Source organism: Armigeres subalbatus, chromosome 1, assembly GCF_024139115.2.
Source record: "Armigeres subalbatus isolate Guangzhou_Male chromosome 1, GZ_Asu_2, whole genome shotgun sequence".
In the NCBI taxonomy this organism is placed as follows: domain Eukaryota; kingdom Metazoa; phylum Arthropoda; class Insecta; order Diptera; family Culicidae; genus Armigeres; species Armigeres subalbatus.
In genome coordinates, this window is record NC_085139.1 from 294,271,814 (window position 1) to 294,288,000 (window position 16,187).

Here is a 16,187-nt window from a genome sequence, read left to right on the forward strand (position 1 = left end):
GCGATCTTAGAAGACCTTTAGTCATATTCACGGCATAGAACCACATTTAAGACTAAGGAAAACATACGAATTCTTGAAGCAACACAAAAAAAGCGCCACTCGAAAAAATCGGATGCAACATAAACCAACACAAATGGCTGGAAGCTTTGCTTGAGTCAGTCGTCGAAAACCAAACGCTCCAACTGCTTCCAGAAGATGAAATAGTACCGCCTCCCTCACTTCAACAAATAAAGGACATAGTGAGTGAGTTCAGAAATGGGACGTGTCCAGGACTGGACGGTATCAATGCAGAACTTTTAAAGCATGCTCCCGTTGAATTCTTCGTAGAGCTTGAGAAAGTTATCAAGCACATCTGGGTGAATAATGAAGCTCCCGAGGAAATAACGGAGACAATACAGATACCAATTCCCAAAAATATATCACCTAAGGATACTACAGACTTCAGGAGGATTACCTTGTGTTACGTTGCATACAAGATCATTGCAACGTACACATTGAGAAAGCTGGATGAAACGATGGAAGTTCTGCCAACTTACCAAGCTGCTTTTCTGAGTAACAGGACAGTAGAAGATCATATTTTCACGGTAAAAAGGATAACAGAGGAGTTTTGGAACACCGGAACAAAAGTCTACGTCTTTGCACTTGATATAAAACAAGCATTCGATTCGGTTAGCCACCCTGTATTAATTGATGCTCTAAAATATCTCCGGGTTCCTAATTATATTATAAATAGAATAATAAATCTTGGACTGTACGAAAAAACCTGTATCAAATGGTTAAACCAACGAACGCCCAAGGTAAAGAAGAGCAAAGGTGTCAAACAGGGATGTCCTCTTTCACCGAGACTATTTACAATAGTGTTGCACTATGTGCTATGCCGTTTGAAGGAACAGTTCCCAGACATACATCTCGAGCAGAAACGGAAAATCAAAACACCATTGATTCTCGCTTATGCCGACGACCAAGCCGACGACCTTCTAATCATTTGCGAAAATCTTGACAAATTGAATAGGATTACCGCCGCGCTGAAAATTTTATTAGCGGAAGCCGGTCTGGAGATACACCCTGGAAAGTCGGAGGTTGTTATAAGGGACCCTTTCTCTACTAAGGAACCAATAATTGAGGAAGTGGAATTAGGAGGAATGAATATCGAGTCATGTTCTTCTCTGAGATATTTAGGCATTTATATAACTGCCACGTTGAATCGGCCCGAAACCATTCGACAAAGGTGCTTGAAGGCAACGAGAGTGAGTAAAGTCATTCTACCATTTCTCCAAAAAAATAAGCCACCTTGGGATATAGTCAGAAAGATTTATGCTACGGTGATTATTCCAACAGTATCGTTTGGACTCAACGCAATGTCTCTGACATCACAAAATCGAAAATCGCTCCGCCGTTTCGAGAGGAAAATAGTAAGGGAATGGTTGGAGGCCTCAGGGCATAAGAAGAGCACATCCACCAGCACATTACTACTGAATCGCACTATCACCAAAAAAATTCGGATTCACAGAATAATGTACTGGGGCCATATCATGCGAAGAAAGGAAAATCATCTCCTACATGTGGCTTTCAATTGCGAATTTGATGGTCCAAAACGAAAGTGCAGACCCTGTGATACTTGGCACCAATCTTTAGATAAGGATTTAGCATCGTTTGGGAAGAGCAGGCAGGATTACGAAGAGCTGGTACAAAACAAAACCGCATTACGCAAAGAAGTGTATAAGCTGTTTGATTTTCCGGAGGCCTCCGATAGCGAGGAGTCCCAATTTGACGCATCATAATTAACGGAATACGAATGAAATAAAGTTTGAAGCTAATGAAATACATGGGCAAAATTAATAAAACAAAATGATTATACCACAAACCTTAAAACAGATGTGTGCATGTATGGTTTACTTAGTCTATGCGTTTGCATGTGTGGGTGTTAGTGAGTAAGTGATAGTGCGTGCGTAAGAGTAAGTAACGGGTGTTGCTCGACGGCGTATGTATGTACCCGATTCATCTACGAAGGAGCTCAAGTGGTAACAACACTTGCTTACATAATCATAATAAATGCATATTATACAACTTCCTTGAAAGATGTCCTTCCTTTTAATATTTATCTACCTTCTCAAGTATATTATTTTAAAATTTAATTTTTCGATTACAGCAAGCGAAATTCTGGACCACACGACTATAAGACATCATCAACTGAAAGGAGCACTCTATAACTTTTCTACAGCCTTGCTCCCAACGAAAATCTTAATAATACATGTATATATAGATACCATCATTATATGAAAGCGTTTGGTACGGGAGGTCTACGCTTTCTTCCTTTCCCCTCGATTCCGGGATATGAGAGTACTTCGGATACTCAATTATTCCAAAGTTGCTTATATTCCGGAATCATCTCTGCGGCACATACTGCGTAGTTGGCCTGGCCGTAAGAAAAGAAAAATGACGGAATATAGAAACCGTCATTTTCCAGGATGCTCTCAAGTATAGGCTACGCAAGTATGAGATTAGATTAGATTAGGAAATCAAATTTCCTTCTAGTCCCGGGGTAAAAATCCCGCCGCTTAACGTAATCGACACTTTTTCATTTCGACCGTTAACACACTCGATTTTACAGTCACCAACACCTGCCGTAGACAACACTTTGCCGTCCGCGGTGGAAATTTCCGGACGGATACTCTCATCGAGGCGCACAAAAGAACTGCGATTTTTCGCCAAATGTGACGTCGCGCCTGAATCAATCACCCACGCACTAGACTCAGGCATATTGCCGTGAATCGCATATTTGTCCCATATGAATAGGAATCCCAGTAAAGATGGGAAAGATATGCGATTCAGCATACCTGGCCGCATTATAAACGTGAACAACATTAAGTCGTTTTCGCGCACTGTTTTAGCCTTGACTTTTCCTTTCTTCAGATCCGCTTTTCCGCTGCTCTCCGACAGAAACGCCTTGCAATGACCTGGCTTACCGCAATGATAGCACACGAGACTTTTCTGCGTTGTACTATTTCCGCTCATCCGTAGCATTTGTTCGTCCGAACTAGACCGTTTACGCTGCTTATCCGCTTCGTCCCTCAGCTTCACCTTCATCAACTCCAGGGTGAGGTCATCCACGTTCCGCGCTTCCAAAGCTGTCGTTAGAGGAATGAACGATTCCGGAAGTCCTCGCAATATTAGAGCTACCTTTATCAACGCCACCTCGAATCCATAACTTTCAAGACTCGCATACTGCTTTTCGATGTCTGTTAAATAGGTTTCCATGTTGTCACCTACCTTGTAAATCTGGTTTATGATTCGACGAAGAAGTGTCACTCGTTGCCCTAGGGTAGTTTTCTCATGGTGTTACTTTCAAGCTGACCACGTGTCCGCCGCCGTTGTCGTGGTACGAATCAGGCCATATTGACTCTCATTCACCGTTAAATGGATCGTGGATCCGTCATTGGTTGCGGAGCAGTATCTGGCGCTTCCAAACTCCGAAGCTGCTCCCTCCGCAGCAACACGTTCACGGAGAACGACAATTCTTGGTAGTTCGTGTTGTTCAATTTGACAATTTTCGACTATTCCATCGTTTCGAGAAATGGAAATCTTCACTCTTCAATTTCTCGATCAGGAGCTTTCCGCTGTACCCACAACCTGTTCGAGTTTCTGGCGAAAGGAACAATTTGTCGGGAGAAAAAAAACTTGAACACGTGTGGTTCAGATTAGATTTGAACTACGAATGAAAATCTTTTTATATCAGATAACTAGATTATAAAACAGGTTGCTAGGGAAATGTGCACAGCAACGAAAATAGATTGTCTGGAATGATGTTGCATATCCAACGATTGCTTCGATGCTTCAACACTAATTTGTACAACAATAACGAAAAATCATCGCTCGTGGTACACAGCATAAACAAGTCTACATTACGTTCTAGCAGTGTTGTCCTACACTCAATGCAAAAAAATCTGCTCTTGATTTAACTCCATCTAAACGATTTTATAATCTCAACTAAGTAAGTGCAACTAATAAAGAGATATTTAAATTTTCTAAATGTCATGTTTAACTGTCAAAAAAAATGCAAATGGATGTTCTGGAACACCCGAAGAACTGGTTGATTTTTCCCATTTGCTCCAGTAATCTGTGGCTGTTTCTAATCACTCACTCATTGAACCCAGGTGGCCACTAACAGGTCCCCCGAGAGGACATCCGGAACATCCGGAGCAGCGTCATTTTTGAATAGAAATGTGAGGGCAAAATCATTTTCAAGGACCACCCATTGATCCCGGAATTCCCCGATTCCGATAATTTGTCTAACAAAGCTGCTACTTCTTGGAAATTGAGTGTTGCAGCCATGAGCGAGCAAAATCAATACAATGACTCATTCATTTCGGATGACCTCTAAGTGATTCTTCGAAAGTTGAACTAGTTCGTCGTTTGAAGCTACGATTTTTATAAATCGATTGTTGACGTAATGTGAGAGCAAATCAATGCATAGAACACTCATCGACTCCGGATGGATCACTCATCACTCATCGACTCCGGATCAATAAGTGGCCCTTCAGAAGTTTTAGAACATCCGGAGAAGTGGACAATGGTGAAATTCCGTCCTAGAAAACCACGACTTCAAAGATCTTTAGCAACGTGAGAGCTAAATTCCACTAAGTGTACCTCCAGGAACTCCGGAACATCCAGAATAAAAGAAAAAAAAGTGAAATTCGTCCTCAAATAGTAACGACTGGTTCACAAAACAATTTTTGTATCAAAATGAGAGCAACATCTTTGCAAAAATCATCCATTGATCCCGGGAGGCCACTAAGTGCTGCTGCAGAAACTGAAACATCTATTTATTTATCACCAGACTGTGCTGTACATAAAAGTCTTCTCCATTCAGCTCGGTCCATGGCTGTACTTCGCCAACCATGCAGTCTGCGGAGGGTCCGCAAATCGTCCTCCACCTGATCGATCCACCTTGCCCGCTGTGCACCTCGCCTTCTGTTCGCCTGTTCCCGTCGGATCGTTTTAGAGAACCATTTCAACCGGGTTACTGTCCGACATTCTGGCTACGTGCCCGGCCCACCGCAGTCGTCCGATTTTCGCGGTGTGAACGATGGATGGTTTTCCCAGCAGCTCATGCAACTCGTGGTTCATTCACCTCATCCACGTACCGTCCGCCATCTGCACCTTACCATAGATGGTACGCAGCATTTTCCTTTCGAAAACTCCAAGTTGGCGCGTTGGTCCTCCACAAGCATCGTCCAGGTCTCGTGTCCGTAGAGGACTACCGGTCTAATGAGCGTTTTGTAGATTGTCAGTTTGGTACTGCGGCGAACTCTATTCGATCGGAGCGTCTTGCGGATTTCCAGCCACTATGCGTCTCCGAATTTCTCTGCTGGTATCATTTTCGGCAGTCACCAGTGAGCCCAAGTACACAAAATCTTCTACCACCTCGATTTCATCACCACCGATGCAAACTCGTGGTGGGTGGCTCACATTGTCTTCTATTGAGCCTCTTCCTATAATTTACTTTGTCTTCGACTCTTCCCTCTTCAGTCTGATGTAGGCTTCCTTCATCTTCTAAAAGTTACGTGCCATAATATCTATGTCGTCGGCGAAGCCAAATAGCTGGACGGACTTATTGAAAATTGTACCACTTGTTTTAATCCCTGCTCTTCGTATTACACCTTCCAAAGCGATGTTGAATAGCAGACACGAAAGATCATCACCTTGCCGTAACCCTCTGCGGGTTTCGAAGGGACTCGAGCCCCTGAAACTCGAACTACGCACATCACCCGATCAATCGTCGCTTTGATCAGTTTATCCGGAAATCCGTGTTCGTGAATTAGCTGCTATAGCTGGTCCCGATCGATTTTATCATATGCGGCTTTGAAGTCGATGAATATATGAATACGATGTATTCGCGGCATTTCTGCAGTACTTGGCGAATGGCAAACACCTGGTCCGTGGTGGAGCGTTCGCCCATAAAACCCGCCTGGTACTGGCCCACGATCTCTCTTGCAATTGGTGCTAGTCGACGGCATAAAATTTGGGAGAGTACCTTGTAGGCGGCGTTCAGCAATGTGATTGCGCGGTAGTTGCTACAATCCAGCTTATCGCCCTTTTTGTAGATGGGACACATGACACCTTCCATCCACTTCTGCGGCAAAACTTCCTTCTCCCAAATCTTGGTAATGACCCAGTGCAGCGCTCTAGCCAGTGCCTCTCCACCATGTTTTAAGGTCTGAGGGAAGGGTTTTCCGTTAAAAAAGCACGTGGTAGCACTCTCTGAGAGAGAAAATTGCCCAACTCAGCCCGCCAGAATGACGCTGTCAGTGTCGCCAAAATTATTTCATCATTATGCAGTTTACAATTGCTTGAGAATTTGCCGTAAACGGAGAACAACAGGAATTGGCAACAATGGGAAAGAAATTTATCCCTCATGCAGTGGTTCGGCGAGAGAACAGCAGCAGCGCCGACCAATCACGCAATGAGGAAATCAAAATAAACAAACTCCAGCTGGTTTTGAAAAATGAAAACATGAGCCGTTTCTAGAACAACATTAGAAAATATCGTGGGAGGATTTCTGTACAAGGTTTCCACACAAGCTTTGAAAAGTATTTGTGTGATTACAGTGGTGCTGGTGTAAGTAAGACAAATAAGAAAAATATGACAAATTAGACAAATAAGACTAATAAGACAAATAAGACAAATAAGACAAATAAGAAAAATATGACAAATAAGACAAATAAGATAGATGAGACTAAGAAGAAAAATAAAGTAAGTTCCTCCAGGAATTCCTTCGGAAGTTCCTCCAGCGATTCGTTCGGAAGTTCCTCCAGCAATTCCTTCGGAAGTTCTTCCAGCATTTCCTTCGGAAGTTCCTCCAGCAATTCCTTCGGAAGTTCCTCCAGAAATTCCGGAGGAAGTTCTTCCAGGAATTCCTGGAGGAACTTCCGAAGGAATTTCTGGAGGAAGTTCCGGAGGAATTCCTGGAGGAACTTCCGGAGGAATTCCTGGAGGAACTTCCGGAGGAACTTCCGAAGGAATTCCTGGAGGAACTTCCGGAGGAATTCCTGGAGGAACTTCTGGAGGAATTCCTGGAGGAACTTCCGGAGGAATTCCTGGAGGAACTTCCGGAGGAATTCCTGGAGGAACTTCCGGAGGAATTCCTGGAGGAACTTCCGGAGGAATTCCTGGAGGAACTTCCGGAGGAATTCCTGGAGGAACTTCCGGAGGAATTCCTGGAGGAACTTCGGAGGAATTCCTGGGGAACTCCGGAGGAATTCCTGGAGGAACTTCCGGAGGAATTCCTGGAGGAACTTCCGGAGGAATTCCTGGAGGAACTTCCGGAAGAATTTCTGGAGGAACTTCCGGAGGAATTCCTGGAGGAACTTCCGGAGGAATTCCTGGAGGAACTTCCGGAGGAATTCCTGGAGGAACTTCCGGAGGAATTCCTGGAGAACTTCCGGAGGAATTCCTGGAGAACTTCCGGAGGAATTCCTGGAGGAACTTCCAGAGGAATTCCTGGAGGAACTTCCAGAGGAATTCCTGGAGGAACTTCCAGAGGAATTCCTGGAGGAACTTCCAGAGGAATTCCTGGAGGAACTTCCAGAGGAATTCCTGGAGGAACTTCCAGAGGAATTCCTGGAGGAACTTCCAGAGGAATTCCTGGAGGAACTTCCAGAGGAATTCCTGGAGGAACTTCCGGAGGAATTCCTGGAGGAACTTCCGGAGGAATTCCTGGAGGAACTTCCGGAGGAATTCCTGGAGGAACTTCCGAGAGAATTCCTGGAGGAACTTCCGGAGAAATTCCTGGAGGAACTTCCGATGGAATTCCTGGAGGAACTTCCGGAGGAATTCCTGGAGGAACTTCCGGAGGAATTCCTGGAGGAACTTCCGGAGGAATTCCTGGAGGAACTTCCGGAGGAATTCCTGGAGGAACTTCCGGAGGAATTCCTGGAGGAACTTCCGGAGGAATTCCTGGAGGAACTTCCGGAGGAATTCCTGGAGGAATTCCTGGAGGAACTTCCGGAGGAATTGCTGGAGGAACTTCCGGAGGAATTCCTGGAGGAACTTCCGGAGGAATTCCTGGAGGAACTTCCGGAGGAATTCCTGGAGGAACTTCCAGAGGAATTCCTGGAGGAACTTCCGGAGGAATTCCTGGAGGAACTTCCGGAGGAATTCCTGGAGGAACTTCCGGAGGAATTCCTGGAGGAACTTCCGGAGGAATTGCTGGAGGAACTTCCGGAGGAATTCCTGGAGGAACTTCCGGAGGAATTCCTGGAGGAACTTCCGGAGGAATTCCTGGAGGAACTTCCGGAGGAATTCCTGGAGGAACTTCCAGAGGAATTCCTGGAGGAACTTCCGGAGGAATTCCTGGAGGAACTTCCGGAGGAATTCCTGGAGGATGTTCTGGAGGAATTCCTGGAGGAAATTCCGGAGGAATTCCTGGAGGAAATTCCGGAGGAATTCCTGGAGGAAATTCCGGAGGAATTCCTGGAGGAAATTCCGGAGGAATTCCTGGAGGAACTTCCAGAGGAATTCCTAGAGGAACTTCCGGAGGAATTCCTAGAGGAACTTCCGGAGGAATTCCCGTAGGAACTTTTGAAGGAACTTCTGGAGGAATACCTGGAGGATCTTCCGCAGGAATTCCGGGAGGAACTTCCGGAGGAATTCCTGGAGGAACTTCCGGAGGAATTCCTGGAGGAACTTCCGGAGGAATTCCTGGAGGAATTTCCGGAAGAATTCCTGAAGGAACTTCCGGAGGAATTTCTGGAGGAACTTCCGGAGGAATCCCGTAGAAACTTTCGGAGGAATTCCTGGAGGAACTTCCTGGAGGAACTTCCAGAGGAATTCCTGGAGGAACTTCCAGAGGAATTTCTGGAGGAATTTCCGTAGGAATTTTTGGAGGAACTTCCGGAGGAATTCCTGAAGGAACTTCCGGAGGAATTTCTGGAGGAACTTCCGGAGGAATTCTTGGAGGAACTTCCGGAGGAATTCCAGGAGGAACTTCCGAAGGAATTCCAGGAGGAACTTCCGAAGGAATTCCAGGAGGAACTTCCGGAGGAATTCCAGGAGGAACTTCCGAAGGAATTCCTGGAGGAACTTCCGAAGGAATTCCTGGAGGAATTTCCGGAGGAATTCTTGAAGGAACTTCAGGAGGAGTTCCTGGAGGAACTTCTGGAGGAATTCCCGGAGGAACTTCCGAAGGAATTCTCGGAGGAACTTCCGGAGGAACTTCCGGAGGAACTTCCGGAGGAACTCTCGGAGGAACTTCCGGAGGAATTCCCGGAGGAACTTGAAGGCACTTCTGGAGGAATACCTGGAGGAACTTCCGTAGGAATTTGTCTTGTCTGTCTTATTTGTCCTATTTGTTATATTTGCTTTATTTGTTTTATTTTGCTTAATTGTTTTATTTTTCTTATTTGTCTTATTTATTTTCAATTGTTTATCTCATCTCATTCCTATATGAGATTTCAATTTATATATTTGGTATCCTCGTGTTCACAAATAGGAATACGCTTTTTTCTAGTGTCACGCTAGATACAAAGTTGACGGACTTTCTTTCGCTCTCATCGCTCCTTTCCTGCCGTGCGCCACAAGAAAATATGCTGTTGGCTGCTCTCCCGAAATGGTAACTTTTGTATGGAATTTAAAAAACTTGGTTGAAGTAAAAAGAGCTTCCTGCAAATTTTATTGCGGTGACATATACTTTTTATTACATCAAAATGATCGTTGGAAAAATTCAAAACTTTTGTCAGTTGGGTTTTGCGAAATTCGGTTCCTTTGTGCCTCAAATCATCGGAGAGAGGTACTGAGAAGCGAAAATTTCAGTTGTACAATAGTTCAGTATTTAGAGCTTAATTCAAATTTGGGAAACAGTAGGTCCATGAAATTTTGTAGGAACATTCCTTGATAAATTTCAAAGAGATTGTCAGTTGGGATAAGCGAAATTCGTTCCCAGTTCCGAGTTATAGACATTTTAGTACGAAAATAGCGCTCTACCGCGAGAGAGCTTCCCTCAGACCTTAATAGCTCTCCTGGTAGTTGGTCAACCCCAGGGGCTTTGTTGTTCTTCAGCCGGCCAATCTCCTCCTGGATTTCTAGGAGAACCGGAGCCGGTAGAATTATGCCCTGCGCGCGTTCTCCCAGGTCCATCACCATACCGCCATCTTCGTCTGCCACATCACCATTCAGGTACTCTTCGTAGTGCTGCCGCCACCTTTGGGTCACCTCACGCTCGTTCGTAAGAAGGTTCCCGTTTATGTCCTTACACATATCAGGCTGTGGCACGTGGCCCTTACGTGAACGGTTCAACTTCTCATAGAACTTTCGTGTGTTATTAGCGCGGTACAGTTGCTCCGTCTCTTCACGGTCTCGATCTTCCTGCTGACGCTTTTTCCTCAGAAAAATCGAGTTTTGTCTGTTCCGCGCCCGTTTGTATCGTGCCTAGTTCGCCCTCGTGCGGTGGTGCAGCAATCTCGCCCATGCTGCATTCTTCCCCTCAACTAATTGCTCACATTCGCCGTTATATCAGTCGTTTAACTGATCTGGGGCACCGTGCCTAATGCAGCAGTTGCGGTGCTTCCAATAGCGGATCGAATATCATTCCAGCCATCTTCAAGAGACGCTGCGCCTAGCCGCTCTTCCGTTGGGAGTGCCACTTCCAGCTGCTGCGAGTAGTCTTGGGCTAGTCTACCGTCTTGTAGCCGCCCAATGTTTAGCCGCGGCGGACTACTCCGACGCGTGTTATCCGACCATCGAGAGTTTTGAGCGCAGACATACTGCTACGAGGTAGTGGTCGGATTCAATATTCGCACTGCGGTAAGTGCGTACGTTCGTGATGTCGGAGAAGAATTTACCGTCGATTAGAATGTGGTCGATTTGGTTTTCCGTTACTTGATTAGGTGATTTCCATGTGGCTTTGTGGATATTCTTGCGGGGAAAGAAAGTGCTTCGGACTACCATTCCGCGGGAGGCTGCAAAGTTAATGCATCGTTGGCCGTTGTCGTTCGATACGGCTCTCCGCATGACACCTTCTAGCGCAATGTTGAACAACAGGCACGAAAGTCCATCACCTTGTTTAGTCCCCGGCGCAATTCGAAGAAACTGGAGTGTTCGCCCGATTTTTTACAGTTTTGCACACCATCGTTGCTTTGATCAGTCTGTGAGCTTGTATATATTTATTTCCCATAACTCTACCCAAGGAGGGTTTAGTGAGTGAGAGTGCAGTACACTGCCATGTGGTAGCTTGGCAACTACTACAGTCGGGATTCGCTGGTTGGGATTTTAATACAGTCGGGATTCGCTGGTTGGGCCACGACCTCGGCCTAACTAACGAATTCGGTTTTTTAGTTGGGTCAACTCAGCCATTTGAACACGTGTATTTCGACTTGAACATCACAAATGATGTCCAGTGACGCCCAATCCCGTTTTCCGTATTTACATTGAATTTTGTCGTACGGTTGCTTTTTAGTTGGGCCAACCAGCGGAGGCCCAACTAAAAAGTGACCCAAGTATTCCGTGTATAGTAGAAAATCGAAAATTTGTTTTCAACAAAATGAAATATCTGCAATTATCAGACGTCGCAACTCATTTCTGATTAGTGCGCATGATAGTACATCCATGCGTGCATGATGCGCACTACTAATGAAATATTTCAAATTGTCGCGACTCGCGTCGCAGCGCGAGTGCTCAATCGCGCGGTCCGGTTTGGTGGCGGCCCGACAATATTAAAATCCCAACCAACGAATCCCGACTGTACTTGGGTCACTTTTTAGTTGGGCCTCCGATGGTTGGGCCATGGCCCAACTAAAAAGCAACCGTACGTCAAAATTCAATGTAAACACGAAAAACGGGATTGGGTGTCACTGGACATCATTTGTGATGTTCAAGTCGAAACACACGTGTTCAAATGGCTGTCAGTTGGCCCAACTAAAAAACCGAATTCGTTAGTTGGGCGGAGGTCGTGGCCCATCCAGCAAATCGCGACTGTACCCGTGTGCTGAGTCAGTGCATAATGCATTACTCCTTGGAAAAGAAAAAATGCGCGACAAACCCGGAGATAAGCCTTACACGGCTATAGTTCGTCGCCTTCCTTCCAAGGGGAGTCACTGAAGAAGCAGCTGCTTGCGGAACATCAACTGGTTGTCATTGAGGTGCCCGAAATCAAAGGTTTAGGAAAAAAGCACAGAGAGACATCATGTATCTCATCCACTTTCTCGTGGTTCAAACCACACTGAAGCATTTGAGGCAAATCCGTTCAATCTCCAGCATCATGGTATCCTGGGTCCCGTATCGCTAACAACATAACTATGTGCATGAATTGCCTAAATTTTGGACACGGTACGCGTCACTGCCATCGATCTAGCCGCTGCAACCTCTGTGGGGCGTTACATTCTATACCGAAAAATGCAAATCTGGAGAAAACATTGACCTTCGATGTGTTAACTGTCGTGGGAAGCATTCCGCTTCCGATAAGTCATGTGCAAAACATGCCGAATTCCTGAAAATTTGTGAGCAATCCATGGCCATGGCACTGTTAACCACCAGCAAGACGCATCAGCAAACTACCGGTAAACAACAATGTTAGCGACCTATGAGTGAGTGAAAGAATGCGGAAGAATTTCTCGAAGAAATGCCATATTTGCTCTGGAAATTCTTCTGAATAATCAAGGAAAAATGTTAAGATCTTTCGTGGAGAAGAGCTTCTGATTTTCTACGAAAAATTGTTTTAAATGCCTATCTGTGGAAAAAATCTATTGTTTCACCACGGAAGATTTTGCCATTTTGAACGAATTTCATCTGAAACTGTTAATCAGCCTTATTTAAAGAATTATATTTATTCTAACTGTAGGCAAGCGATAGCCTCTTGAAACACATTATGCCATGGATGGTTTACTACATGTGACGATACAAATCCCGATCGCTTTGATTGTTAATAATGTGGCTGTCAGTTGAGTGCCGTTCACCTTCCATTTGGTTAACAAAACCCGTCGTTCTTTTAAAAAAATCTTTCCGCTAGTAATGAACATAGACATAAAAACTTACCAAGTGACAGAATCCAACCATAGTTCCCATTATTGTATCCAAGAGCAGCGCCATTCCACGAATCCTCCTCATGGCATAATGTAAAAGCGTTGATGGGGTGCGTGTAGTTGCGATCACGAGTGTTGCACAAACAGTAGAAGCTCCGAATCCCTCGACCGAGTTCGCGTAGAAGACAGGTCACCTGCCCTAACCAGCTTAGTGTAGATATGTTTTCCGCTTCAGGAACCCGCTTCGCACCGGCGAGGGTACTCCCGCTTCATTGCTGGTTGTGGTAGAAAAGTTTCCGAAGCTGTAGATCGGTATCATTTGTTTGGACGCTACAGGCGGGTTGCAGGAAGTGGATGAGCATTTTATGGGAGTGGCGCAATCTGTCGATTTCGCTTCAGACGCGCGGGGAGGTGCAACTTATAGGGTGCTGCTACTATTTCAAACACACTCACACAATGACACATCACATATACATTACACACCTAGATGTTGAGGAATCGTGTCTTGGTCGTGGTGGTGGAGGTGTTCAGGGGAACATACAAACAGGCGTGCTTGGTGGTTGCGGATGTGGTCGTGGTGTGAATACGAGGGGGAATGATAGAGCGTAGTGGCGCCGTCGTCGGCGGTTGTGGTCGCCATTACAGTTAACCGGGAACAAACCTTCGCCTGCGAATGGACTGATGCTGGCCGGGTAGGTTGAAACAGCCCCGCGGTATCACCATCCGGGCATTGCCCTGGGCGGGACGTGATCCACCCGGCGTTACCAGTGTAGCCAGGTGCGAAGCGTAACCTTCGGTCAACGGGGTCGCCAGGGGTTGGAGCTTTTTGCTCACCTGAAATGAAATGGGGGAAAGGGTTTTGATCATTTAATTAGAAACTACTTTCAAGCGAAATTTTAACATTATTGACTTTGGAGTTGCGATTTATCAAACTCACCTTCCCCACGATGAAGATCTGCTTAGGTTTCAGTCCCAGGCTGGTGTATACGCTGATGTCCTTGCTACTTCCATACGCAAGGTGCACTATCAGACCATGGTTCTGAATCAGATTGTTCAAGTAGGCTGCCTTATGACCCAGGGGATCCGTAGTTAGTCCATCGGCGAAGGATACCAGTCCATGCGGAAAGTTATGCTGACTCAACCAAGACATGACCCGCTGCTGTTGCATATCTGGTCGACCCGTAATGTAGATCAACAGATATCCCAGTTCCTGCCAATGTCTGCAAACGTCAACGGCGCCAGCTCGAACTTTGGGATCCTTCCCGGTTACCGAAACCGATGCTGTAAAGGACCCATCTATGCTGAACACAACGCATTCCGTACGCGGAGGAACCACGGCAAGGTAGAAATCAACCGAGGTGTGATCGCCTCTCACAACCATCTTCACCGGATAGATCCCGTAGCCCAGTGAGCGTTCATCCGGCAGGACGTAGGTAATGCGACCATTCTTATCAGTGGTCTCGGTCGCCATAAGGTGCCACTCACCACCAGGGGGATCCTTCATTAGGTGAATGTCGACCTTTTCACCAGCCAACGTAATCATGTCCAGCGGTCCATACATAAACCGCGCAACCATCTTCTGCGATTCACCATCCTTCACGATCACGTCATTGGCTCTGTGGTTCGCGGTAACGTTTTTCAGCTTCACGGAAGTCCGTTTTTTGTTCCATTTTTCCCGGGCTTGCGCCGGTCGGAATGATGAAACTTCTTTGTCCTCCGAACCGATCAAGGTTAGATTATCGAAGCGGCCGATCTGGCGAAGGATAAACGCGATCACGTCGCTAGATTCCCAGTAGCTTGCGTGGAACAGGTGTGGTAAAGCGTGTGCCGGGAAGTTGCTGAGGCCTTCCGGGCAGTAGAGAGCGTAGTCGAGGCGTTTGGATCCCCACCAGCGTTGCTGTAGTTGGTTGATTGTGGTCAGCGGGACATTATCGATCATTCCGGATACGGTGCTCTGGATTGAGGCATCCGAAAGTCGTCGAGGTGGAGGCCCATCACTGAAGATCTGCGGACTGGATTGGATCAGCTCCAGAAGGTGGTACGGTTGTCCATTTCCGAGAGGATATTTGGCATACCGAGGAACGTTGACGGGTGCAAGCATTGAGAAACGAGCACTCAACAGGGGTTCTAGGCGGGATGCGGTTGGATCAGTCGGATGGAATAGATTGTAGATCTGCGAACAAGCCGGCTTGCCGGTTCCGCTACGTGAATCGCTCAGACGACGAGAAGCGAGGATAACGGCCAACGGGCTGCCGAACATGAAAAAGTCACCGACTTCGAACTCAAATTTGGGAAGCCGCGAGTCGCTGGTTGACGAAGATCGTCTTCGCGGGGATGGTGCTGTCAGCAGCCTGTTAACATCCAAGTCATTCACTTCCATAAAGTCTACCATGTGATCCAATCCGGAAGCTTCGCTTCCGTGTCGAGCATTGATTCTACACAGTGCATCGTGAGCCAGAACGCCACCCATAGAGTCTCCAACCAGAGCAACTTGCCCACTGAACCCCTTGCCTTCGTCGGTCTTCAGGAATTCGGCGTACACCATATTGGCACTGGCAACAGAGCGGTTTACTGCATCCTGAAAGTCCGGTGAACACGTCGTCAGAAGTGGAATGGCTCCAATTGGGATATCCGTAAGGGTGGGAATATCCGCCGTCGAGGGCGATGCGTCGAACGAGTAAGGACTGAGGCTAGAGAGAATGCCTAGCGCGTCGGTACACACAGACGGACACGGAACCAGTCGAATAACCACATGACCCACCAGAGAGGGATAGTGTTGGCGCATGACCGATTCAAACGCCCCTCGGAACGTCGTCACGTCCGACTTCTTCGCCGTCATGTCCGAGTTGGCATCCAGAACGCTGCCGGCATGCATGATGAGTACAAGGACTGTGGTCGGACAGGAAGGAAGCCCCGGTGACCCAGGTGGCGAATCACCCGGTCCGTTGCCGCGATCTAAGCTGGACGAGGCTCCAAGCGTGGGACGGCGACTGCCGCGCTCCGATGCGACTCGTTGCAGGTAACTGTGACTGAAGATAGAGTCCTCTTGATGTTTGTTGGCGCTGGGCAGCGGAGGACTATCGTCCTCCTCAGCGAGCAATTCCAGCGAGCTCCATTTGGCAAGGGATGAGTGCTCCCCCATGTCTCCTGTAGGGAATTTCATTAATTATTAGA

The 16,187-nt window shown here is 46.6% G+C and overlaps 1 protein-coding gene across 3 annotated transcripts in view; it reads right to left on the reverse strand.

Annotated features, from left to right (window-relative positions):
• LOC134207740 (protein retinal degeneration B) overlaps nucleotides 1–16,187 on the reverse strand; it is a 264,455-nt gene that overhangs the window by 7,673 nt on the left and 240,595 nt on the right. For 2 of the 3 annotated variants that reach the window (XM_062683601.1, XM_062683600.1), the window contains exons 6-8: nucleotides 13,951–16,160; nucleotides 13,675–13,847; nucleotides 13,027–13,288 (exon numbers count right to left, since the gene is read on the reverse strand). In XM_062683601.1, the coding sequence (XP_062539585.1) occupies nucleotides 13,222–13,288; nucleotides 13,675–13,847; nucleotides 13,951–16,160 (2,450 nt within the window). In that variant the 3' untranslated portion in view covers nucleotides 13,027–13,221. Of the gene's footprint in view, nucleotides 1–13,026; nucleotides 13,289–13,496; nucleotides 13,848–13,950; nucleotides 16,161–16,187 lie in introns of all 3 variants that reach the window. The other variant, XM_062683602.1, reaches the window with a different exon arrangement.